Source organism: Pelodiscus sinensis, chromosome 18 (genome assembly GCF_052426305.1).
Source record: "Pelodiscus sinensis isolate ZL-2025 chromosome 18, ASM5242630v1, whole genome shotgun sequence".
Lineage (NCBI taxonomy): Eukaryota > Metazoa > Chordata > Testudines > Trionychidae > Pelodiscus > Pelodiscus sinensis.
The window spans coordinates 1,987,377-2,012,627 of record NC_143069.1 but is presented as its reverse complement, the minus strand read 5'-3'; the positions used below and the strand labels follow the sequence as shown (position 1 = coordinate 2,012,627).

At 64.5% G+C, this 25,251-nt stretch overlaps 2 protein-coding genes across 5 annotated transcripts; both read left to right on the top strand.

The window, feature by feature from the left end:
• Window positions 1-965: 965 nt before the first annotated feature.
• Window positions 966-10,879, top strand: LOC149523158 (cytochrome P450 2G1-like). Of its 4 annotated transcripts, none has more exons than XM_089769874.1 (10): window positions 966-1,526; window positions 1,984-2,097; window positions 2,181-2,343; window positions 3,029-3,178; window positions 4,743-4,903; window positions 5,831-6,007; window positions 7,830-7,971; window positions 8,613-8,800; window positions 9,864-10,005; window positions 10,488-10,879. In XM_089769874.1, the coding sequence occupies exons 1-10, from the start codon at window positions 1,347-1,349 to the stop codon at window positions 10,667-10,669; spliced, it is 1,599 nt and encodes a 532-aa protein (XP_089626000.1). In that variant the 5' UTR covers window positions 966-1,346; the 3' UTR covers window positions 10,670-10,879. The 4 variants fall into 4 exon arrangements, with proteins under 4 accessions (XP_089626000.1, XP_089626001.1, XP_089626002.1 ...); XM_089769875.1 differs by having other exon boundaries at window positions 968-1,526; window positions 2,217-2,343; window positions 10,488-10,878; XM_089769876.1 differs by lacking the exon at window positions 1,984-2,097 and having other exon boundaries at window positions 988-1,526; window positions 10,488-10,877.
• Window positions 9,866-25,105, top strand: LOC102452325 (cytochrome P450 2G1-like). Its single transcript, XM_075915581.2, has 11 exons — window positions 9,866-10,005; window positions 14,240-14,492; window positions 14,999-15,161; window positions 16,804-16,953; window positions 17,042-17,202; window positions 17,903-18,079; window positions 19,950-20,091; window positions 20,200-20,387; window positions 21,143-21,284; window positions 22,272-22,485; window positions 23,406-25,105. The coding sequence occupies exons 2-10, from the start codon at window positions 14,319-14,321 to the stop codon at window positions 22,451-22,453; spliced, it is 1,479 nt and encodes a 492-aa protein (XP_075771696.1). The 5' UTR covers window positions 9,866-10,005; window positions 14,240-14,318; the 3' UTR covers window positions 22,454-22,485; window positions 23,406-25,105.
• Window positions 25,106-25,251: the final 146 nt, after the last annotated feature.

Sequence of the window (25,251 nt, the reverse complement as noted above, 5' to 3'; positions counted from 1 at the left end):
AGGAAGCTCATTTTGGGGCTGCCCACAGCCCGGCTTCCAAGCAATTTGCCCTACCTGGATGCTCTGAGGAGTGTCCCTCTGCAGTGCGCCCGGTTACCAGGGGGATCGAGTTCAGGGCCAACGGGTTTGAGACCCACCACTGGACACCTGCGTCTGTCTGCCCTCCCCTCCCGCCCCCAGCTTCTTCCGAGACGCGGCGTGGGGCCTCCTCTTGGGCGAGGCTCGCTCCTCCTCTCTGCTCGGGGCGTCCTCAAAGTTCCCCTGTGGGCTCAGGGGCAGACCCGGGGGAAATCACACCGGCTGTTCGCTCCAGCAGTGCCCCTGAAGAGCTCTCAACGGTCTCTCCCTGGAACCCGTCTTTCCCCCCCGCCTGTATCAAGTCAACCCAGTGCAAGCGTTCTGTGCCAACAGGGCAAGGGCCGTGGTTCGTCAATTACACGGCAGGCCCAAATGCGGCGGGGGGGGACTCAGACGGGAGTTTGAGTTATGGACCCTGCCCCCAAGGCTTGGGAGAAAACTGAATATGGGCCAAATCTTGCAAGTTGGAGTCTGTTTTTTGCTCAGCCATGATGTTATCGAGGCAGAACATAGTGAAGTCAATGGGGAGCCAACAGGAAGTTAACAGGAAATCAATGGGGAGCCAACAGGAAGTTAACGGGGAGTCAACGGGAAGAGAATGGGAAATCAGTTGGCTCTCAACAGGCGTCAATGAGCAATTCCCAGCAAGCCAATGGGAAGTCGATAGAAAGTGAATGGAACATTCCGGGGATATCAACAGGAAGTCAATGGGAAGTGAATGGGAAATCAATGGGGAGTCAACAGGAAATCAATGGGGCTAAATGGGAACACAATAGGGAGCCAACAGAAAGTCACTGTGACCAATGGGAAGTCAATGGGGAGCCAACAGGAAGTCAGAAGAGCCAATAGGAAGTGAATGGGAAATCAATAGGCTATCAACAGGAAATCAATGTGGCTAAATGAGAACTCAATAGGGAGCCACAGGAAGGCCGCGTGGCCAATGGGATTTCCACAGGAGCCAACGAGGAATTAACAGCGAGCCAATGGGATGTCAACAGGAAGTCAACGAGGAAGCCCCTGGGAAGTCACCTGGAAATCAGCGAGGCCCTGGGCTGGCTAAGGGCCACGACCGGCAGCGCAATGGGACCCCAGGCGGGGCTGGTCCTACGGGCGCTCCCCAGGCCGTGCCATTGACACCGCTCGACTCTGGAAGGACACCTCCCCAGGGGGTCGCCCGCAGGGATCTAGCCTGCAAAGGGTGAGCTGCGCCCTGGTTAATTATTACCTGTCCTGCTACCGGGCACTGGAGCAGCCGACCCCGCGGCAGCATGGAGCTCTCGGGAGCCCTCTCTCTCCTCCTGGGGGTCTGCGCCTCCTGCCTCCTGCTCGTGGCGGCGTGGAGATGGCATCAGGCCAGGGGGAAGCTCCCGCCGGGTCCCACGCCGCTTCCCTTCATCGGGAACATCCTGCAGCTGGACACCAAGGCACTGGCCAAATCAGTCGTCAAGGTGAGGGGCCGTTTCCTGGGCATGACTCCGGGCTGGGCAGCACTTGGGAGGGGAGTGGGGTCTAGTGGTTAGAGCAAGGGAGACGGAGCTAGGACTGCTGGGTTCTCTCCCACTGCTGGGAGGGGAGTGGGGTCTAGTGATTAGAGCAAGGGAGACAGGGAGCTAGGACTGCTGGGTTCTCTCCCATTGCTGGGAGGGGAGTGGAGTCTAGTGGTTAGAGCAGGGGAGACAGGGAGCTAGGACTGCTGGGTTCTCTCCCACTGCTGGGAGGGGAGGGGAGTCTAGTGGTTAGAACAGGGAAGACAGGGAGTTAGGACTGCTGGGTTCTCTCCCAGGGAGGGGAGGGGAGTCTAGTGGTTAGAGCCGAGAGTCAGAACCCCTGGGTTCCGCTCCCGGCTCCGGCAAGGTGGCAGGCCATAGTGATCATTCCTTGTCTCTGTGCCCCTCTCTTCCTCAGTTTCCCCAGCTGTCAAGCGGCGCCTGTGCCACCCTCTTCCTTGAGGTCGGCCGAGCACCTTGCGCCCCTCCCCGGGCGGGAAGCAGCGAGGGTCCTGGCCAGTTCTCTTGCGGGGTTAGCCGCCTGGCATACTGCGTAGCTCCGGGGCCCGGGGCGCGCACCCCCACTCCCACCCGCTCCCTCTGTGTCGCTTTCAGCTGCGAGCGCGCTACGGCTCCGTGTTCACCCTGCAGCTGGGCCCGCGGCGGGCGGTCGTGCTGTGCGGCTACGCGGCCGTGAAGGAGGCCCTGGTGGACCGCGGGAAGGAGTTCGGCGGGAGGGGGAGCCTGGCCACCGCGGCCAGGATCAGCAATGGGTTTGGTGAGGAACATGCCCTGGAGTGACGTGGGCCAGAGGGTCCCGTCGTCAACGCTGGGAGCCAGGACTCCTGGATTCTCTCCTCGGCCCGGGGAGGGGAGTGGGGGCTAGTGGTTAGCGTGGCAGGGCTGGGGGCCGGGACTCCTGGGGTCTGTCCTCGACCCGGGGAGGGGAGTGGGGGCTAGTGGTTAGTGTGGCGGGGCAGGGAGGGGGGCCGGGACTCCTGGGGTCTGTCCTCGGCCCGGGAAGGGGAGTAGGGGCTAGTGGTTAGCGTGGCGGGGCGGGGGGCCGGGACTCCTGGGCGCTCTTCTGGCTTTGGGAGAGGAGAGGGGAGGATCTAGAGGCTAGGGCGAGGGAGGGGCTGAGACTCACAGCACGTGGGCTCCGTGTGCTCTTGGACAGGTCTCGCCGTGCCTCAGTTTCCCAAGCGGTAACGGGGGGACGATGTTCCTGGCCTCTCCCTGGGGCGGGGTGAAGCTTTAGCTTTCAGCCTGTGAGGCTCTGGGTGGGGGGGACACTCGCCAGGTCTCTGGGCTGGAGGGGGAGCAGCGATGTCCCTCGGTCCTGCCCTGCGGCACCCCCGGGTGTCCTGCCATGGCAGTGCCGGAGCCAGTCCCATGGCGACCCCTCCCTCAGCCGTCCCCTCCCCGCCCCCAGTTCTCAGCATCTTCTCTGCCCCTCCCGCCAGGACTCATCTTCGCCAACGGGGAGCAGTGGCGGCAGCTGCGCCGGTTCTCCCTCAGCATCCTGCGGGACTTCGGCATGGGCAAGCGGGGCGTGGAGGAGCGCATCCGGGAGGAGGCCCAGTGCCTGCTGGAGGAGCTCCAGAGCACCCTGGGTAGGTGCTTCCCGCCTCGCCGGCAGCCCCCGGGCCCCCCGGCCAGCACCTCGGCCTGGGTACCCGCCGTTCCCCCCGCGAGCCGGCGGAACGCCCTGCCACCGCCCGAGGCGCGACGGAGCCGCAGAGCGGCCGTTCCAGCCTCCAGGGTTCAAGGAAGCCGCTTCGAGCAAGCTCAAGGGCGGGCGGAGGGACTGGGTTTGCCCCTCTGGGCTGGGGGTCACCACGTCGCCTCCCTGGGCTCCGCAGCTTCCCTGCCTTTGCCCGCTTTGCAGAGGGGGAAAGAGCCCTCCCTTGTCTGTTCAGACTCGGAGCCTTTGGGGAAGGTGCTACCGTGTCCTTGAGCGCCCGGCCCGACAGGCCCTGATCTCGGCCGGGGTCTGGTCTGTGCCAGCCCGACGGGGCCCTGATCTCGGCCGGGGTCTGGGGGGCGCCCGGCCCGACGGGCCCTGATCTCGGCCGAGGTCTGGGGGGCGCCCGGCCCAACGGGCCCTGATCTCAGCCGGGGTCTGGGGGCGCCCGGCCCGACGGGCCCTGATCTCGGCCGGGGTCTGGGGGGCGCCCGGCCCGAAGGGCCCTGATCTCGGCCGGGGTCTGGCCGAGGCCCCAGTCTGTGATGCGGTTCCTAGGTGCTCCTGTAATACTCACAACAACGACGACGCTTGGGGGCAGAAGCCATCCTGCTAGTCACCCAGGCAGTCGAAGAAGAAACCGCTGCAGGTTTTCCCATCTGCCTTTGGCACAGTCCTGCTCAGAGTTTCGGGGTGCAGGAGTCAAGAGAGTGACCCCCAGTCGTGCAAATTCAGGGTTTCTTTTCCTCTAGTGCAGTCTGCTCAGATTTCACCCGTGCAACAGGCACACTGTTTTGGTGCATGACTGCACTCGCTCAACCTCGCACGCCCACACACACTCCACCTCGCACACACGCACTCCACCTCACACTCACGCACACGCCCACTCAGCCTCGCACTCACACATGCGCTGACTCACATGCACTCGCTTGCACGCACTCCCTCTCTCTCACACACTTGCACTCACACACACACCCTAGCTCACACTCATGTGCACACTCACGCACCCCCTCGCACGCTCGTGCACACACTCAAACCATGTCACGGTGTAGAAGAGGATGTACATGGATTATTCTTACAGAACATAAGGTGGTAAATTCCCGCAAGTTCATCACCTCATTGGTGACTGTCCCTAAACCCTCCTGGTTTTATTTCTCCCCTGGGCCCCTTCGCTGCGCTCATCGGAAGAAGCGGGCAGTGCCCCCGCGAGCTCCTGCTCCCCGCCACGTGTGTTGTTAGCCTCTCCGGTGCTGTTGAAGTCTCTGCTGACGGTCACGGCCGCCAGGCGGGGATGACGGGCTCCCACCGTCCGTTGCGGCCAGTTCGGTGCCAGGGGCTGCCAGGAGCCGCTGGCACCGCCAGCGCCAGCCCAGTCTGCAGCGCCAGCCCAGTCGATCTGGAGTCTCGGGGCCGGGCGCACCCTGGCCCCCTTCCCTCGCCTGCTCCCAGCAGGACCCCCCGGCCCCGGTGAAGCGCTGATCCCTCCCCCCCAGGCAAACCCTTCGACCCCACCTTCCTCCTGGGCTGCGCCGTCTCCAACATCATCTGCTCCCTGGTCTTCGGCAGCCGCTTCGACTACGCGGACCAGACCTTCCTCGGCCTGCTGAGCCACTTCAACGAGAACTTCCAGCTGCTCAGCTCCCGCTGGGGCCAGGTCGGGAGGTCGGGGGGCATGGATGGACGGACAGCGAGCGGGGGGGCGGGAGTGGGCCGACGGATGGCACGAGGCAGGGGTGTGATCGGAGATCCGTGGAGGGATGGATAACAGGCGCGGTGTGTCTGGGATGGATGGAGAGGCGGGTAGATAGGAGGGTGTGTTTAGGGATGGCTAGGTGGGGGTGGACAGATGGACAGACAGGTGTGGTTACGGACAGGGATGGACGGATGGACAGAGGGTGTCTGGGGAGGGTGGGAGGAACGGACAGATGGACAGACAGGTGTGATTACGGACACAGGGATGGACGGATGGACAGAGGGTGTCTGGGGAGGGCAGAAGAGACGGACAGATGGACAGACAGGTGTGGTTACAGACACAGGGATGGACAGAGGGTGTCTGGGGAGGGTGGGAGGGACGGACAGATAGACAGACAGGTGTGGTTACAGACACAGGGATGGACGGATGGATAGAGGGTGTCTGGGGAGGGAGGGAAAGATAGACAGGTGTGGTTACAGACACAGGGATGGACGGATGGACAGGGGGTGTCTGGGGAGGGTGGGAGGGATGGACAGATAGACAGACAGGTGTGGTTACGGACAGAGGGATGGAAGGATGGACAGAGGGTGTCTGGGGAGGGTGGGAGGGACAGACAGACAGACAGGTGTGGTTACAGACACGGATGGACGGATGGACAGAGGGTGTCTGGGGAGGGTGGGAGGGATGGACAGACAGGTGTGGTTATGGACAGAGGGATGGAAGGACGGACAGAGGGTGTCTGGGGGGGCGGGAGGGACGGACAGAGGGACACAGATGACCTGGGCTCTGGGCCTGCTGGCGTGGCGGCTCCGGCGGGATGCCCAGCCAGGCCGCGGGTGGGGCAGTTTCGGACCCCCCGGTGCCCTCTGCCCTCCCGCTCCCTTGCAGCTCTACAACATGTTCCCGGCCCTGCTGGCCGTGCTGCCCGGGCGGCACAACGCCATGTTCCGCAACGCGGACGCCCTGCGGCGCTTCGTCTCCCAGCAAGTGACGCGCCACCAGGCCCGGCTGGACCCCAGTGCCCCCGACAGCTACATCGACTGCTTCCTGCTCCGCATGGCGGAGGTGAGCCAGCAGCCGGAGCCGCCGGGCAGGGCCGGGGCAGATCGGGGGTCAGAGCCCTCCTCTCCCAGCCTCCTGGTGAGCGGGGGAGATTCCTTTATCCTCCCACCCCCCTTGTCTGTTCAGATCAGCAGCTCTTCGTGGCCCGGCCCGAGCAATGTGGCCCTGATCTCGGCCAGGGTCTGGGGGGCGCCCGGCCCGACGGGCCCTGATCTCGGGGGGGTCTGGGGGCGCCCGGCCCGACGGGCCCTGATCTCGGGGGGGTCTGGGGGGCGCCCGGCCCGACGGGCCCTGATCTCGGGGGGGTCTGGGGGGCGCCCGGCCCGACGGGCCCTGATCTCGGGGGGGTCTGGGGGCGCCCGGCCCGACAGGCCCTGATCTCGGGGGGGTCTGGGGGCGCCCGGCCCGACGGGCCCTGATCTTGGGGGGGTCTGGGGGCGCCCGGCCCGACGGGCCCTGATCTCGGGGGGGTCTGGGGGCGCCCGGCCCGACGGGCCCTGATCTCGGGGGGGTCTGGGGGCGCCCGGCCCGACGGGCCCTGATCTCGGGGGGGTCTGGGGGCGCCCGGCCCGACAGGCCCTGATCTCGGGGGGCTTGGGGGGCGCCCGGCCCGATGGGCCCTGATCTCGGGGGGGTCTGGGGGCGCTCGGCCCGAGGGGCCCTGATCTCGGCCAGGGTCTGGGGGCGCCCGGCCTGACGGGCCCTGATCTCGGGGGGCTTGGGGGGCGCCCGGCCCGATGGGCCCTGATCTCGGGGGGGTCTGGGGGTGCCCGGCCTGACGGGCCCTGATCTCGGGGGGGTCTGGGGACGCCCGGCCCGACGGGCCCTGATCTCGGGGGGGTCTGGGGGCGCCCGGCCTGACGGGCCCTGATCTCGGGGGGGTCTGGGGGCGCCCGGCCTGACGGGCCCTGATCTCAGCCGGGGTCTGGGGGCGCCCGGCCTGACGGGCCCTGATCTCAGCCGGGGTCTGGGGGCGCCCGGCCTGACGGGCCCTGATCTCAGCCGGGGTCTGGGGGCGCCCGGCCCGACGGGCCCTGATCTCAGCCGGGGTCTGGGGGCGCCCGGCCCGACGGGCCCTGATCTCGGGGGGGTCTGGGTGGCGCCCGGCCCGACGGGTCCTGATCTCGGGGGGGTCTGGGGGTGCCCGGCCCGACGGGCCCTGATCTCGGGGGGGTCTGGGGGCGCCCGGCCCGACGGGCCCTGATCTCGGGGGGGTCTGGGGGCGCCCGGCCCGACGGGCCCTGATCTCGGGGGGGCCTGGGGGCGCCCGGCCCGACGGGCCCTGATCTCGGGGGGGTCTGGGGGCGCCCGGCCCGATGGGCCCTGATCTCGGGGGGGTCTGGGGGCGCCCGGCCCGACGGGCCCTGATCTCGGCCGGGGTCTGGGGGCGCCCGGCCCGACGGGCCCTGATCTCGGGGGGGTCTGGGGGCGCCCGGCCCGACGGGCCCTGGTCTCGGGGGGGTCTGGGGGCGCCCGGCCCGACGGGTCCTGATCTCGGGGGGGTCTGGGGGCGCCCGGCCCGACGGGCCCTGATCTCGGGGGGGTCTGGGGGTGCCCGGCCTGACGGGCCCTGATCTTGGGGGGGTCTGGGGGCGCCTGGCCCGACGGGCCCTGATCTCGGCCGTGCTGTGCTTTGCGGCGAGTGCTCCGCCTGGTGCAGCCGGACACCGGGCCCCTCTTGTCACTGTGCCTGCCTGGCAGCAGTGGGCGTGGCTGGCTTCCGGGCCGGTGCCCTTTGGGCGCTGGCTGCCGCTGGCCCAGCGGCGCAGTCACAGGGCCCCCAAGTCCCCTCCCAGCCCTGCTGAGCCCTGTGCTCCTCCACCAGGAGAAGCAGGATCCCCACTCTGCTTTCCGGACCGAGAACTTGGTCATGACGACGCTGGAGCTGTTCTTTGCCGGGACGGAGACGGTCAGCACCACCCTGCGCTACGGGCTCCTGCTACTCATGAAGCACCCCGAGATACAAGGTACAGCCGGACTGGGTGGACGAGCTGCCCTGAGCCGGGAGCAGGGAGGACGACAAGACTTGGCTTGGCTCAGTGCCTCAGTTTCCCCCTCTGGGTCCTTGCTGGGAAGGGGAAACCCCCGGGTGTTTGGGGAGGGCTCAAGCAGTGTAGGGACACAGGGCGAGGCTCCCAGCGGGTGTGATGCGGTGCTGCAATGACACCAGCCTTTCAGGGCAGCGGGGTCTAGCGGTTAGATCATCCCTGTCGTGGGCTGTGACCCTTTACGAGGCAAAGAGCGACAAAGGCTGAGCATCCTGTGGACTGGAGACCAAAGGCCGGAGCCCCAGGCAGCCCGAAATTGGCGAGGGCTGGCGGCAGTGAGAGGAGACCGGCTGCCCTGGGGAAGATCTCGGCAGAGCAGGACCTGGCCTGGCGGAGAGCGGAAAACTCAGCCCAAGGGGAAGAGCAGGAGATGCAGGAAGAGCTGCCGGGCTTAGAGGCACCCCGGAGATCTGCGAAGAACGGGGAGTCGCTCCTTTTGCTGGCGGCATTAGTAGGCCGTTGCCTTCAACCAAGTGGGGGGTTTTGTTGGCGCGAGAGGAGGAGCCGGGTTGGTCCCACCGGCCTCACCTTTGGCCTCCGTCTTGTTCCTCCCGGTGCAGAGAAAGTTCACGAGGAGATTGAGCGGGTGATGGGGCGGGCCCGCCCGCCGGCGATCGAGGACCGGAGCCGCATGCCCTACACCGACGCCGTGATCCACGAGGTGCAGAGATTCGCCGACATCCTCCCCATGAACCTCCCGCACGCCACCACCCAGGACGTCCAGTTCAGAGGGTACACGATCCCCCAGGTCAGGCTCCCGGCACCGGGGCGGGGGAGGTCTTACAGGGGAGGGGGCACGGTGGGTGGGATGGGGCGAGCGGGAGAGCAGAGCTAACCAAACGGTGGGGCCTGGTTTTCGGTGAGCGTGGAAAATGTTGATGAACACGGGGAAAAATTTTGGCATTAGGGCAAACCTTGGAAAACTGAAAAAATTGGGGCCCAAACTGGAAATATTTCAGTTCCAAAATGCCCCTGCAAAGCTTCATGGGGGATGTAGTCTAAGTGCTACGTGCCCCGTTGCCCTCTACAAGCTAGGCTTCCTGGTCAGACTACATATCCCAGGATGCACTATGATGCCCTGTTGTGGAGAAGGGGAGGCACTACCTCATGGGAGTCCTTGGCCATGGTGCACCATGGGAGATGTAGTTCAGGTTCCACTTGCCCCTATTCTCCTGTGTTAGCCTGGCTTGTTGGCCAGACTACATCTCCCATGTTGCACCTGAGCACACTCCCCCTTTGGACAAGGATCCTGGGTTTCCCTAACCATGGTGCATCATGGGAGGCAGAATGGACAGCCTGGCCGCTAAAGGGAGATGGAGACACAAAATAACCAAACTACAACTCCCAGCATGCACTGTGGCAGCATTTCTGATTCAAAATATATTGGGGGGGGGGGAGTTCTACCCCAAATCTCCATTTTCTGCAGGAAACAGGCATTGATGGTGGAAATTGTCCTTAGTCAAAACCCTCCTTTTCCCATCCTGTGGATGGAAAATGGGGCGCCGCCCTTAATGCAGCTGTCTCCCTCTGGTGGTGGCCGGGGGAGCTGCACCTTCTTAGCGACTGCGGTCAGGCTTCCTGGCTGGAGATCCAGAGGTCGCAGGTTCAACTCTCACGGCAGGCGGCCCACCTGATGCCCGGGCTGTCCCCAGCTGGTCCATTCCTCCTTCCCTGGAAGTGCTAAGCAACACGGGCTGGGCCACGGGAGGGGAATGGGTGGAAGATGCCCCTTTGCGTGGCTGGCGGCCTCTCCCCTCCCTCTCTACCCCAGCAAAGTTAGCCCGCCCACGGCCCCTCATCTCCCTCTCCAGGGCACCACCATCCTCCCCTTGCTGACCTCCGTCCTCCGGGATGCGAGTCAGTTCGAGCACCCGGACGACTTTGACCCCAGGCATTTCCTGGATGAGAAGGGGCGCTTCCAAAAGAGCGAGGCCTTCATGCCCTTCTCGGCCGGTAAGCGATGCGTGGCCGTGTCCAGGAGTGGGTGGGGCCGAGCATTTAGTATGGTGGGGGGCTGGAGCGGGCACTGCTGAGTCCTCTCCCCAGCTGTGGAAGGGAGCAGGGTCTAGTGGTTAGAACGGGGGGAGAGGGAGCTGGGAGCCAGGACTCCTGAGTTCTCTCCCCAGCTCTGGCAGGGGAGTGGGGTGTAGTGGTTAGAGCGGGGGGGCAGGTAACCAGGACTCCTGGGTTCTCTCCCCAGCTCTGGCAGGGGAGTGGGGTGTAGTGGTTAGAGCGGGGGGGGGCAGGTAACCAGGATTCCTGGGTTCTCTCCCCAGGTCAGGAGGGGTGTGGTCTCTAGTGGTTAGAGCAGAAGGGCTGGTACCCAGCAGTCCTGCTCCGTCAGCGCTGGGGCAGGGACACTGAGTCACTCAGCGCCTGCTCCTGGGCTTTCCGGGCCCCCGCTAACCCTGCTGGCTGTCCCGTCTCGTCCGCAGGCAGGCGGGTGTGCCTGGGCGAGGCGCTGGCCCGCATGGAGCTCTTCCTCTTCCTCACCACCATCCTGCAGCGCTTCGCCCTGGAGCCGCTGGGCGACCCGGCCGCCCTGGACACCAGCCCCCTGCAGAGCGGGCTGGGCAACATCCCTCGCCCCTACCAGCTCAGGCTGCTCCCGCGCTAGGGGCACCTGCCTCCACAGCCCCCTTGCAAAGCCGGGAGGCTAGCCCCGCCCCTTTGGCCCTGAGGCCACGCCCCTTCCTCCAGAGGCTCCGCCCCTCCTGCCCACCTGCTCCTGCTGGCTGGCTGGGGGCTGCCCAGAGCCCCCACGAGGACCCTTGCGAGCAACACGGGGTGGGAAATAAACCCTCGTTCCACCAGCTGCTGACTCGTCTCGTGTTCCTTCCCTGGGAGGAAAAGCGCGAGGCCGTGGCCCGGGACGCTACAGGTCCCAGAGGGGTCGGGCGCGTCTGTTTCGGCAACAGCCACCAGGAGCCCGGGGCTTTCCCACGGACAAACTCATTAGGGCGTCCGCGTCCTGCGGCTGGCGCGGGGCTTTGGATTTTTACAGGGGCCTGGGGCCTCCGTAGCAAACTCCGCTGGCCGCCGACGGCAGGGGCAGCGTCGGCCGGAGGGACGTCTTTGTGTTTCTGCCTGGCACGTGTCATTGAACAGCGACCCCCGGCCTTGCACCCCCGTCTGCAGCCAGATGGGAATGGGGGGTTTAGTGCTTCTCGGAGATACCGCGCGGCCCGGGTTCGAGGTGCACGTCGGAGTTAGGGGCAGGCAGCCCCAGACCCCTTGGGGCGGGGTACCCAGGCCCCTGAAGCCCCAGACCCCTTGGGGCGGGGTACCCAGGCCGCTGAAGCCCCAGACCCCTTGGGGCGGGGTACCTAGGCCCCTGAAGCCTCAGACCCCTTGGGGTGGGGTACCCAGGCCCCTGAAGCCCCAGACCCCTTGGGGTGGGGTACCCAGGCCCCTGAAGCCTCAGACCCTTTGGGGCGGGGTACCCAGGCCCCTGAAGCCCCAGGCCCCTTGGGGCGGGGTACCTAGGCCCCTGAAGCCTCAGACCCCTTGGGGCAGGGTACCCAGGCCCCTGAAGCCCCAGACCCCTTGGGGCAGGGTACCCAGGCCCCTGAAGCCTCAGACCCCTTGGGGCGGGGTACCTAGGCCCCTGAAGCCTCAGACCCCTTGGGGCGGGGTACCCAGGCCCCTGAAGCCCCAGACCCCTTGGGGAAGGGGTACCCAGGCCCCTGAAGCCTCAGACCCCTTGGGGCGGGGTACCCAGGCCCCTGAAGCCCCAGACCCCTTGGGGCGGGGTACCCAGGCCCCTGAAGCCCCAGACCCCTTGGGGCGGGGTACCCAGGCCCCTGAAGCCCCAGGCCCCTTGGGGCGGGGTACCCAGGCCCCTGAAGCCCCAGGCCCCTTGGGGCGGGGTACCCAGGCCCCTGAAGCCCCAGACCCCTTGGGGTGGGGTACCCAGGCCCCTGAAGCCTCAGACCCCTTGGGGCGGGGTACCCAGGCCCCTGAAGCCTCAGACCCCTTGGGGCGGGGTACCCAGGCCCCTGAAGCCTCAGACCCCTTGGGGCAGGGTACCCAGGCCCCTGAAGCCTCAGACCCCTTGGGGCGGGGTACCCAGGCCCCCGAAGCCTCAGACCCCTTGGGGCGGGGTACCCAGGCCCCCGAAGCCTCAGACCCCTTGGGGCGGGGTACCCAGGCCCCCGAACCCCCCGCACTCGGCTTAGTCTGTCCACTGCATGTTTGCCCAGCCAACCTGCCCAGCCCCTGCCCCCCAGCCCGGTCTCTGCCTCCCTTGTCTCTCCCTTGTTACCGGCTCAGGCTGCGACTGGGTGTCTGGGCCAACCCACATGTGGGGGAGTCAGTAGCTCACAGCCAGGTGGGGACCCCGGGTTACAGAGCAGACAGCCCCCCGTGATGTCGCAGCCTCCCTGGCCGGCCCCCCACAAGCACATCCACGGAGGCGCCTCCCAGCGAGGGCGAGCCAGTGCGTTGGGCCTGGCTGGCTTAGGTGCGTACCGCTGACGCCGGAGCCCTGCCGGGAGACAACGCCCGGATCTGCCTCCGACGCACCCGCGGCCAGGGCGGGTGGAGCCCCCAGGTCCGACGCCGGGCAGTTTCCCTCTCAGCCGCGGCGGTCGTTGCTGGCTGTGGGACCCCGCCTCCCCGCCCTGCTTGGACCCCTCGACCGGAGCCAGTGCGGGGAAAGGGCCGAAAAGCCGGATGAATGTCGAAATGGTAAAACATGCGTCTGAATACCCAAGCGACTCCACCGTGGCTCGGAAGCTCCACCGCCTCACCCCGGGGCAGTGTGGGGCATGGGGCTCGGCTAGCGGAAAGGGCCAGGCGGCCGGGGGGGTGAGTGCAGCAGGACAGCGGTTTGCAAAGGACGGGGCACTGGGATGTCGGGCGCGGGGGCTCGTGGCTGCAGGGGGATCAGGTGAGCAGCAGGGGGGGGGAGCTAAGGCAGCTCCCTGCCTGAACTGTGCTGCACCCCAGAAGCAGCCGCAACAGGCCCGGCTTCTAGGTGTGGGGGGAAGCGCCCAGGCCTCCCCACACTGCCCCGGGCGCTAGCTCCGCCCTCCCCCTGGCTGGGACTGGCTGCTTCTGGGGCGCAGCCTGGTCTGCGGGGCCAGGAGAGGCCGGAAGCTGCCTTAGCCCCCCCACCTCCGCTGCCCTATACACACTCAAGGTGAAGCCCCTCCTGGCCCAGCCCTGCCCCCCAAAGCCGGAGCCCCCTCCTGCACCCCCCCCCCCCCCGAGCTCCCTCCTCCTCCCCCATTCCAGTCACATTCTATGGGGTCGACTTTCTTCAGCCAGGGGAGGGGAAAACCCGTTTGCCGGCCGGGACGTGCTGAGCCCAGCCGGGAACAGCCCCTGGGAGCGAAGGTGCTGAGACCACCAGGACAGGCCCCCCCCAGACCCCTTTCCACCTGCCCCCGCCCCCTGGCCTCAGGCTGAGCACACTGACCGGCCTTTGCTCCTCGCTCGCCCTGCCCAGGGCAACGGCAAGCGCCGGGGCCAGCTGGCTGCCAGCCCTCTGGGCCGGAGGGAGCAGGGCGAAGCCAGGCCGGGTGGGGGTGGGGTTTGGTGAGTCAGCAGCAGAGGGGGGTGGATCGGGGCATGGCTGGAGCACATGGTGTAGTGGCCAGTTCCTGCCCCCCAGGGCCCATAAGGGGCGGATCGGGGCGTGGCTGGAGCACACGGCGCGGTGGCCAGTCCCTGCCCCCGTGGGCCCACAGGGGGGGGGCGGGGTTGGAACCCATTGCCCTGTGGCTGTTCCCTGCCCCCCAGAGCCCATGGGGGTGGGGCGTGGCCAGCATGCTCCGCACTAGGGCTGCTTGGGCCCACAGGGGGCAGAGGGTGAACTAGAGCAGCCCTGGGACTGCTGGCGCTTCCCCGTGGGGCCCAGGGGTTGAACGCCCCGGCTCCCGCCCCAGCCCTGGAGCAGGGAGAGCCGAGCCCCGGGTGCCCGCACAGGGCTTGGAGGGCCAGTGGCTGCCCCCACCGCAGGGGGCTGGGCTGGTCCTGCCGCGCCCCCCCAGGGGCAGCTCTGGGGCCGGTGGCCTGGCTGGGGGGCTGGCTTTGCTGTGTCCGGAGGGGGGAGACATTCAACTTTCCCCTGGAAAAGGGCCCTGGAGGGGGGGGGGAAGGGGGATTAGCCGGGGGGAGCATTTTATAGTAACGCCAGCAATTAATGCCTAACGCCAGTTAACGAGCCACCCACGCGCATCAGGGAGGCACGAGCTGCTGCCCTTATAACCCGGCCGCCCCGGGCCCCGCCGCGCCCGCTGCCTGCCGGATCCCCGCCCGCCATGGAGCTGGCCCTGGCCACCCTGCTCCTGCTCTGCATCGCCGGCATGCTCCTGGCCTCCGCCTGGCAGCGCCGCACCCAGCCCGGGCCGCTGCCCCCGGGCCCCACCCCGCTGCCCCTCCTGGGGAACTTCCTGCAGCTGGACAGAAAGAACTTCCTGGTCTCCTTCCAGCAGGTGAGGGCCCGGCTCTGCTCCCCAAAGTGCCCGGCTCGGACCCCGGCCGGCCGGAGCGTCACTGGGGCCGGATCCCTCGGGTCACAGGCTGCAGGGGGATGATGGAGGGGCGCGTGGCAGGAGGGCGGAGTGCGTGGCGGGAGGGATGATGGAGGGATGCTAGAGGGAGCGTGGCAGGAGGGAGGGAGGGATGCTGGAGGGGCGCTTGGTGTGAGGGAGGGATGATGGAGGGATGCTAGAGGGAGCGTGGCAGGAGGGAGGGAGGGATGCTGGAGGGGCGCTTGGTGTGAGGGAGGGATGATGGAGGGATGCTAGAGGGGAGCATGTCAGGAGGAAGAGGCGCGTGGCGGCAGAGTTGGTGGCTGGGCCCCCGTGGCTCTAGCGTTTGACGGTTCAGCCGCGGTTCCAGGTGTGGTCCGGGGGCAGGCGATGGAGGGAGGGGGCCCGGCCCGCATCTGGCGGATGCTCCGAACCTCCATCCCTTGCCTCCACGCCCCGGTGCACAGATGTGGGAGCGCTACGGGCCGGTGTTCACGGTGCACCTGGGCACCCGGCGGGTGGTGGTGCTGTGCGGCTACCGGGCGGTGAAGGAGGCCCTGCTGGACCAGGCCGAGGACTTCAGCGGGCGCGGGGAGATCCCGGCGTTCTCCAAGGATTTCAACGGACACGGTGAGCGCGCTCCTGCCCGGGCCCCGCCCTGCTGCTCCAGCAGCGTCCCACATGCGGGGGGAAGACAGGAGGGATGGGGCTGCCCCCCCCCCCGCCTGTCCTGGGGCATCAGCCCTGTCTGAGCCGTCAGAACAGCCCCAGAGAGGTCGACCCACGACCCGGCCAGCCCAGACTCCTGCCTGCAGACAGCGGCGATGAACGGAGCAGGGCAGCTAGTGAGCGCCCCGTCGCCTAGCCCAGCCTCTGGGCCGCTCGTCGCGAGGGGCTGCACCACGGACCCGTCTGCAGGGACGGCTCCCGGTCGGGGTGGGACCTTCCCATCCCCCCTGGCAGGGAGGCCCCCAGGCCGGCTGGGCCTCGGGCGAAGGTCTTGACAGCGGGTCCTGGCTCTGAGCCACTGGGGAGTGGGGGCCCGAATTCCTGCGCCCCTCTGGCACGCTGCACCCAGGGCAAAGCAAACGCGCAGGGCGGCTCTGGCACTGCAGGAGGTCGCTGCCCGTCGGGGTACCCCCACCTTCTCCCCACTGCCGGAGAGCCAGGGCCTCCCCGGAGTCATCAGCACCGATGTAATGAACGGCCCCAGCTCCATAGCCTTTCTTTGCTTCCCCTTTCCCTTTCCCCTTTGCCTTTCCCTTTTCCTTATTCCCCTTCCCCTTTCTCTTTTCCTTATTCCCCTTTCCCTTTTCCTTATTCCCCTTCCCCTTTTCCTTATTCCCCTTCCCCTTTCCCTTTCCCCTTTTCCTTTTTCCCCTTCCCCTTTTTCCCCTTTCCCTTTTCCTTATTCCCCTTCCCCTTTTTCCCCTTTCCCTTTTCCTTATTCCCCTTCCCCTTTCCCTTTTTCCCCTTTCCTTTCCTTTCATCTCAAGAGGGGGTTGTTCTCACAAAAGCTTCTGCTCCAATACCCTAAGACATTCGTTAGCCTTTAAAGCAGGGGCGGGGAACCTAAGACCCAGGGGCCGGATGTGGCCCCCGGCTTGCCTGGAGGCTCAGGGGCTCCCCCCCAGCATTGGAGAACCCACGCTGGTCCTCCCCCACCCCCTACATCGCCCTGCAGGGCTGGAGTGCACAAAATCTACTAGCCTGGTCTGGGGCCAGGTCAGAGAGGGGTCGCCTGGCAGGACTACATCTCCCATGAGGCAGCAGAGCCCCTGGGATTTCAGTCTGCTACCAGAACCTCAGCATTTCTGAGAAAAGCAAAGTAATGTAGGTATGCGTGCGTGCGTGGGGGGGTGCAAGTGTGTGTGCACGAGTGGGTAGGGGTGTTCAAGTGTGTGCACCTGCATGAGTGAGTGTGCATGTGTGCGTGTGGATGTGGATGTGTGTGTGCAAGTGAGTGTGCACGTGTAGGGGTGCAAGTGTGTATGGACCTCTGAGTGCAAGTGTGTGTGCACGTTTGAGTGTGTGCACATCTGTGGGTGCAGGTATGCAAATTGTGTGTGTGCGTGCATGCGGGTGGGTGCACGAGTGCATGTGTGTAGGAGATGTGTGTGCATGTGCATGGGTGTATGTGTGCACGTGTGTGTGCACGTGTGTGTGTGTGCAAATGCATGGGTGCAGGTGTGCAAGCGTGCGGGTGCCAGTGTGTGCGCACAGACAGCCTCACTGTCTACCCACCTCTCCTTCTCCACTGCCCGCTGGCCAGGGGTGGCCTTCGCCAACGGGGAGCGGTGGCGGCAGCTGCGCCGGTTCTGTCTGAGCACCCTGCGGGACTTCGGCATGGGCAAGCGGGGCGTGGAGGAGCGCATCCGGGAGGAGGCCCAGTGCCTGCTGGAGGAGCTCCAGAAAACCAAAGGTCCGAGCAAGTTTGTGTCTCTCCGGTGCCCTGCAAGGTGCTGAAAGCACCAGCCAGGTCCCATGGCTCTGTCCCTCCCCTCCACTAGGGGCGCCCTTCGACCCCACCTTTAACCTGAGCCGGGCCGTCTCCAACGTCATCTGCTCCATTGTCTTCGGGAGCCGCTTCGAATACACCGACGAGACATTCGTCACCCTGAACAAGCTCATATACCACCGGTTCCGCTTTGCAGGCTTAGCTCCCGCCCAGGTAGGGGAGGAACCCCAGTCTCCCTCCACGCCAATTTCCCTGGCTCATTACAATCTCTCTCTGCCTCCCCCCTCCAAATTCCCCAGCCTTGCTTCCGGCCCTAACCTTGCTGCTGCCCGGTTGCCACGTTCCACCCCAGAGGTAGCTGCATTTTTAATGTTGGGCAAATATTTCCCATTTTCCCTAACTTCAGCTGCATCCCAACACTGTTTGGGGAATCCTGTTATACACAGCTGTCACGTTCCACCCCAGAGGTAGCTGCATTTTTTATGCTGGGCAAATATTTCCCATTTTCCCTAACTTCAGCAGCATCCCTGGTGTAAACAGCTGCCCAGCTCCACCGCAGAGCTAGCTGGATTTTGCCGACAGCTGAGACCTGTCTATTTCAGATGAAATGTCTGAAGGCAGGTGAGGCGCAGGGCGCTGCTGAACTTAATGATGAACCGATTATTGTTACTACACAAAATCAGGCCCCTGTCACCCATGAAGCTGTTTGGCTGAGACTGGGGGGGTGTACGACCATTGAACACAGCATGAAGCAGCCTCCGCAATGGGGGAGCAGCAGACCCTGAGCCCACAAACATAAGCCCCCCGCCCCAGATCCCTCCCCAGAGTGACCCAGCTGGCAGAAGTAGTAGGTTGTTATCCGCAGTGCGGCGCAGTCCTGGGTGAGCCGGGTAACCACCGGTTTTCCTTACAGCTGTACAATTCCTTCCCCGGCCTGCTGGAGAAGCTCCCCGGACCCCACCACGCAGGAAGCAAATACTCTCGGGAGATCATCCGTTTCATCACCGAGAGAATCAAAATGCATCAGGCTGTGGCGGATCTCAGCATGCCCCAGAGCTTCATCGACTGCTTCCTGGTGAAAATGGAGCAGGTAACTAATGCTGGGGGGGGGGGGGCTCACCCCTCGGCGCCTTTCCTGGGCCTCGGGCGAGAGCCCCAGGCCAAGGCCCCGCCCCTGCACCCAAGCCCCGCCCACTTCCAACCTGAGCTTTCCTGGCCATGCGGCGAGTCGGGGCTGCCACGCCAGGATCTCAGCCTTAGGCAGCTGGGCGTGCAGGCAGTTTTGGAAAGGCTATGCCTTCCCTTCCGTCCATTACCAGCCACCCATGGCTCTGCAGTTTAGCGTGCTAGTAAACCGGGCGGTGTCTTCGCCAGCCCACCTTTACCCGGGGCAGAGCGGAGCTGGATCGGCTGGCGCGGCTGGAAAGTTAGTGACCACCCCAAAAATTTAAAAAAAAAAAAAAAAAAAACAAGAAAAAAATTAATTTCAGGCTGATCTCAAGCGAGGGTTTTTGTTGTTGTTGTTGGGGTTTTTTTTGGCAAACTCAAAAAAATCGAGACTTTCCCTTTGGGTCACGCAAACGGATTCCCCTTGAGACTTTTAACCTTCAGAACGAAGAACATAAGAACGGCCGTACTGGGTCAGACCAAAGGTCCATCTAGCCCAGTAGCCTGTCTGCCGACAGTGGCCAGCACCAGGTGCCCCAGAGAGGGTGGATCGAAGACAAAGATCAAGCGATTTGTCTCCTGCCATCCCTCTCCAGCCTCTGACAAACAGAGGCCAAGGACACCATTTTATCCCCTGGCTAATAGCCTTTTATGGACCTAACCTCCATGAAATTATCTAACTTCTCTATAAACTCTATCATAGTCCTAGCCTTCACAGCCTCCTCTGGCAAGGAGTTCCACAGGTTGACGACACGCTGTGTGAAGAAGAACTTTCTTTTATTAGTTTTCAATCTGCTACCCATTAACTTCATTTGGTTCATTTGGTTCATTTGGTCCTCTAGTTCTTCTATTATGGGAACTAATAAATAACTTTTCTTTATCTGCCCTCTCCACACTACTCATGATTTTATAGACCTCTATCCTATCCCCCCTCAGCCTCCTCTTTTCTAAACTGAAAAGTCCCAGTCGCTTTAACCTCTCCTCATATGGGACCCGTTCCAAACCCCTCATCATTTTAGTTGCCCTTCTCTGAACCCTTTCCAAGGGCAAAATATCTTTAAAAAACAAATAACAAGTTGGTGCTAACGGGGGAAAAAACCCCAAACGCTTTGTTTTGACAAAGTCTCGGCCCGATGTTGGTTTTTCGGGGGGGTTTTATTGACAAAGTCAATTTGGCAAAGTCAACTCGCTACATGCTTCACGGCGACCCCCAATCTGCGCTTTGGGCTGAATATTTCCTCCAAACTGTTGTGCCTTGTTTGAGAAACCGCTTTAGGAGTTTGCAAAGTTGGCAAAAAACTTCTCACTGAACTTTTCAGCGCTGGAAATCAATTCCGTTTCCAACACCGGGAATCCTGCATGGGAAACGCCCGCTTCCCTTGGCAGTTTTTATGTGAAGGAGGAAAAACCCAAACCGCCCTTGTTTTCCGGCAGCAGTATTTTGACATCAAACCTCCGGCTCAGCTCTCAGCGCTGTGAGCTTAAGGAGTTATCCTCTTTGCTGGTGGCAGCAGTAGGTTGTTATCTTACCCATGAAATGCCCTTGAGACCAGTCACGGTGGCCACTAGGAAAGGGCCACCCTTAAGGACGGACCCTAACAGGGCCCTTAAAGAGGCAGCATGGCTGAGTGGGTAGAGCACCGGGGTGGAGGACAGTCTGCCACTCCTTGGGTCGTCCCCCTCTGTGCGTCCTTTTCCCCACCCGGATAAAGACGGCACCAAGCCGTCGAGGGACAGATCTCCAGAGGATCTAGGAGTGGATCAGGGCGCTGATGGCTGATCCCTTTCTCCAGGAAAAACAGAATCCCGCCACCGAGTTTTTCCTGGAGAACCTGGTCATGGCCACCTTCAATTTATTCTTCGCCGGGACGGAGACCGTCAGCACCACCCTGCGCTACGGCTTCCTCATCCTGCTCAAATACCCCCAGGTGCAAGGTAAGGCAGAGACGCAGCCCTCCATGGGGCAGGAGGCATGACGTCCCGCCCAGCCCCGGCTGGGACATGGGCAGTGGCTAATCCCCCCCTTTCCGGCCCGCCCCCCAGAGAAAATCCACCAGGAAATTGACGCGGTGGTGGGGCGGGACCGGACGCCCACCACGGAGGACAGGGGCCGGATGCCGTACACGGACGCCACGCTGCATGAGATCCAGCGCTTCTGTGACATCCTGCCGATGAGCCTCCCGCACACCGTGATCAGGGACACCTGGTTCCGGGGGTACCTCCTCCCCAAGGTGAGGCTGGCGGCGGGCGGGCATGTGGGGCCCAGGAGCTGCGGGGGGGGGGGGGGCGTGTGAGGCCGGCGTGTGGGGCCCAGGAGCTGCAGGGGGGAGCGGCGTGTGGGGCCCAGGAGCTGTGGGAGAGGGGCGGGCGTGTGGGGCCCAGGAGCTGCGGGAGAGGGGCGGGCGTGTGGGGCCCAGGAGCTGCGGGAGGGGGGCAGGCATGTGGGGCCCAGGAGCTGTGGGAGGGGGGCGGGCGTGTGGGGCCCAGGAGCTGTGGGAGGGGGACGGGCGTGTGGGGCCCAGGAGCTGCGGGGGGGGGGGTGGGTGCATGGGCCCCAGGAGCTGCGGGGCAGGGGAGCTGGCATGTGGGGCCCAGGAGCTGCGGGAGGGAGGGAGGGCGGGCGCGTGGGGTCCAGGAACTGGGGGGGGGGGGCCGGCGTGTGGGGTCCAGGAACTGTGGGGAGGGGGGCCGGCGTGTGGGGTCCAGGAGCTGTGGGAGGGTGGACGGGCGCATGGGGTCCAGGAACTGTGGGGGGGGGGGCCGGCGTGTGGGGTCCAGGAGCTGTGGGGGGGGGGGAGCACCCGCTAAATCCCACCCTGCCCCCACCACCACCCGGATTGACTTGGTTGGGAGGAGGTGGTTGAAGGGGCGGGGTCTTAGGAAAGGGGCGTGGCTTCGGGCAGAAGGGGCGGGGCTTGTGCTGGCCACGTGGTGGACTCAGTCCAGGGGAGCAGGCAGAGTGCCAGGGGCTAATTCTGCTCCCCAGGGGACCTACGTCTACCCGCTGCTGAGCACGGTGCATTTCGACCCGGAACAACATCAGGCCCCCGACACGTTCGCCCCCGAGCGCTTTCTGGACGAGAACGGCTGTTTCAGGAAGCACAACGCCTTCATGCCCTTTTCCGCGGGTGTGTGGCTCTAGACCGCCGGTCCCCGCGGAGCACAGGGCTCTGTCCCCGGCTCCCCCGTGTGCCCGGCTGCGCCCCCGCCCCCGCCCCTCCATGCTTGGGAAGGCCCGAGGCCACGGGGAGGGGCTCAGGAGCCAGGGGCTGTTGCGCTCTGGTTCTTTGTGACCGTTCCAGCTCCGCCTTGGGAAACTGTCCCCCTTTCTACGGGCGGCGACTCGCCAGCCGGCAGGTCCCCAGAGCCCCCGGGAACGGCGCCCGCCCCGAGGGCCAGAAAGGCCTTTCGCATTGTGAGCCTGAGTCCTGGCTGTTCGTCCCTCTTAGCTCTTGGGCGCCCACCTGCCGCCTGCTCCTCCCGAGGGCTCTGTGCCCAAAAAGCTGCCTCTCCTCTAACACCCACAGCCTACAGCGCATCTCCGAGCGCATGTGTTTGCAAGAGGGCAGGGGAGCCCCCCAGGGAATCCCCCCGGGGAAACTGAGGCGAGGTTGCATTAGTGGAAGGGGGCGAGGGCTGGAGGACTGGGGGGTTAGTGCTGACCCTGTGGCCTGCCCCGTCATGGTTTACAGCTGCCCTGCCTCCAGAGCGGGGGGGAGGGGCTGCTGCTAGTGCCCCGCGTGGCCCGTTGGCCTGAACGAGCTCCGGGATCGTCTTCGGGAGACGGGCTCGCCGGCCGGCAGCCCGTGGGGCAGGCTGAGCTGTGCCAGCGGCAGACGCGCCCCTTCCCCCCCTCCCCGCAACATCTGCCTTGCGTGCGGCTGGTGATTGGCCCCGGGGCTGAGTCCCCGGGATGGCCCCGCCCTGGGGGGGTCTGTCCTCGCCCGAGAGGGCAGCTCCCGGCTGTAACGCCACGGGGAAGGGGGCAGAGCGCAGCGGGCGGGTTACCAGCCCCAGAGACGCACGGCTCCAGCCGGGGGGGAGGGATCCGGGGGTAGCATCCCCGTGGGACTCGGCCGGGCGCCCGGGGCTCATGCCGGTGTGTTGTGGCGCAGGCAAGCGGGTGTGTCTGGGCGAGAGCCTGGCCCGCATGGAGCTCTTCCTCTTCTTCACCGGCGTCCTGCAGCGCTTCGCCCTCCGCTCGCCCGTGGCGCCCCAGCAGCTCAGCCTGGTCCCCGGCGTCAACAACTTCGGGAAGATGCCGCAGCCGTACCAGCTCTGCCTCCACCCGCGCTAAGCGCCCGCCGGCCTGCCCCTCGGCCTGCTGGGGTGGGTCGGGCCGGCGCGCCTCGCAAGGCCTTTCTCCCCTGCCCCCGCCGCTCCCGGCAAACCGGATTTCGCGCCTGGCCTGGCCTGGCGCCAGGACTCCTGGGTTCTCGCCCCAGCATGGGAAGGGGTGTAGGGTCTAGTGGTTAGAGCGGGCCGGGGGCTAGAAGCCAGAACTCCTGGGTTCTCGCCCCAGCATGGGAAGGGGTGTAGGGTCTAGTGGTTAGAGCGGGCCGGGGGCTAGGAGACAGAACTCCTGGGTTCTCACCCCAGCATGGGAAGGGGTGTAGGGTCTAGTGGTTAGAGCGGGCCGGGAGCTAGGAGCCAGAACTCCTGGGTTCTCGCCCCAGCATGGGAAGGGGTGTAGGGTCTAGTGGTTAGAGCGGGCCGGGGGCTAGGAGCCAGAACTCCTGGGTTCTCGCCCCAGCATGGGAAGGGGTGTAGGGTCTAGTGGTTAGAGCGGGCCGGGGGCTGGGAGCCAGAACTCCTGGGTTCTCACCCCAGCATGGGAAGGGGTGTAGGGTCTAGTGGTTAGAGTGCAGGGTGTCTGGATTCCTGGCTCCTCTCTCCGGTCTGGAAAAGGGAGTAGGGTTGAGCGGTGAGAGCAAGGTGCAGGTAGCCAGAACTCCTGGGTCCTATCCTGGCTCTGGGAGGGGAGCAGAGGTTAGTGGTTAGAGCGAGGAGGTTGGGAGCCAGGACTCCTGGGTTCTCACTGTGAGAGGGAGTGTTGCCTAGTAGTTAGAGCAGGAGGCAGGACTCCTGGCTCTAGGCCCAGTATTTACAGCAGGGAGCTACGGAACAGGCCTCCTGGGTCCTCTCCTCAGCTCGGCCAGCGACCTGCTGTGTCGCCTTGGGCAGCGATTTAACGGGCTCAGGGCCCCCCCGGTTGGTGGGCCGGGGTCTAAGAGGCCCTTTCTCCGCAGGTAGCCGCAGCCGTGAGCGAAGAAGCAGAAAGGCGCCTCTTTGCTTTCCGCCTGCCTTGCCTCAGCCCGGCCTGAAAGGGGGCTGGGCCCACGCCTGCTCTCCGCGGGGTGCCCAGCGCCGCCAGGGCGCCCGAGACAGCCTCCGGAACGCCGGCCGGTCGCCTAGCGTCCGGCAAGGAGCCGCCCCGGCGTGAGCTCTGCTCCTGGCTTTGCCTTTCCAGTCGTCGCGTCCTGGCCCGGCTGGCCGCGCGTGGGTTGTGTCTGGCCGGGGGTTGTGTTGTCTGGGGCGGGACTAACGGTCTGGACAATTAAAAACAAACTGAGGCCTAACCCAAAACGCAGCGAGTCCTGAGCTTTCGAGGGCGAGTCCGCAGGCGGGCCGGAGGTGGGCTTTCCGCAGGGGGAAGGGTCCTGGAGCTGCCGCAGCTCCGACGTCCCGGATCCACGCCCTGCTACCAGAACACACCGTGGCCTCCGGCGCCGGCCGTGGAAGCTAGAACTGCTGAGCGCCGGGAGCGAGCCAGGCCCCTGGTTCCCAAGAGCCCGCGGGGCTGTGCAGGACCCCGTGCGGTGCCTTCTTGCAAGCGGCGTGGGAAAGTTCTGCCAAGAGGCGTTTGCAGATTGTCGTACGAGCAGCCAGAGAGGGTCAGCCCAACGGCCCATCCAGGCCAGTGTCCTGTCTGCCCACAGTGCCCCAGAGGGAGGGAACAGAACCGGGAATCCTCACGTGCTCCCTCCCGTCGCCCATTCCCAGCCTCTGGCAGACACAATCCCTCCCCATCCTAGCTAATAGCCATCGTTGGATCTGTCCTCCATGAACGTATCTAGGGTTTGGGTTTTTGTGTGGGGGTTTTTTTAAACCCTGTTAAAGTCCTGCTCTTCACAACATCCTCCAGCAAGGAGTTCCACAGGTCGACATACTTCCTTCTGTTGGTTTTAAACCTGCCTCTTCATTTCATGGGGTGACCCCTAGTTCTTGTGTTATGGGAACAAGTCAGTAACTTTTCCTTATTCGCCTTCTCCACACCACTCATGATTGTATAGACCTCTCTTCTATCCCCCCTTGGTCTCCTCTTTTTTAAGCCGAAAGGTCATAGAACCCTGGAACTGGAAGGGACCTTGAGTCCAGTCCCCTGTCCTCATGGCAGCGCTAACCCGATCATCCCCGGCAGGCGTCTGTCCAACCTGCTCTTTGATATCTCCAGGGATGGAGATTCCACAACCTCCCCAGGCAATTCATTCCAGTGTTTAAACACCCCGACAGGCAGGAAGTTTTTCCTCATGTCCAACCCAAACCTCCCTGGCTGCACTTTAAGCCCATTGCTGCTTGTCCTGTCCTCAGAGGCCAAGGAGAACAATTTTTCTCCCTCCTCCTGGGGACAACCTTTTAGTACCTGAAAACTGCTCTCATGTCCCCCCTCAGTCTTCTCTTTTCTAAACTAAACAAGCCCTTTCAATCTTCCCTCCTAGCTCATGTTCTCTAGACCTTGAATCATTTTTGTTGCTCTTCTCTGGACCTTCTCCAATTTTTCCACATCTTTCCTGAAACGTGCTGCCCAGAAATGGACACAAGACTTCAGTCGAGGCCTAATCAGTGCAGAGCAGAGCAGAAGAACGACTCCTCTTGTCTTGCTCACCGCACTCCTGTTCACGCACCCTAGAATCATATTTGCTTTTTTTGCAACAGCGTCACCCTGTTGACTCATATTCAGCGTGTGGTCCCCTCTGACCCCTAGATCCCTTTCTGCCGGACTCCTTCCTAGACAGTCGCTTCCCATTGTGTGTGTGAGACACGGATTGTTCCTTCCCAAGTGGAGCACTTTGCATGTGTCCTTATCAACTTCAT

Bases quoted from the DNA above. Each gene is read 5' to 3' on its own strand.
- LOC102452325 (XM_075915581.2), top strand. From the start codon at position 14,319: ATGGAGCTGGCCCTGGCCACCCTGCTCCTGCTCTGCATCGCCGGCATG. The intron at 20,388-21,142 runs GTGAGGCTGGCG...TCTGCTCCCCAG, and splicing joins GGGGGTACCTCCTCCCCAAG to GGGACCTACGTCTACCCGCT. The intron at 21,285-22,271 runs GTGTGTGGCTCT...GTTGTGGCGCAG, and splicing joins CTTCATGCCCTTTTCCGCGG to GCAAGCGGGTGTGTCTGGGC.
- LOC149523158 (XM_089769874.1), top strand. From the start codon at position 1,347: ATGGAGCTCTCGGGAGCCCTCTCTCTCCTCCTGGGGGTCTGCGCCTCC. The intron at 7,972-8,612 runs GTACAGCCGGAC...CTCCCGGTGCAG, and splicing joins GAAGCACCCCGAGATACAAG to AGAAAGTTCACGAGGAGATT. The intron at 10,006-10,487 runs GTAAGCGATGCG...TCTCGTCCGCAG, and splicing joins CTTCATGCCCTTCTCGGCCG to GCAGGCGGGTGTGCCTGGGC.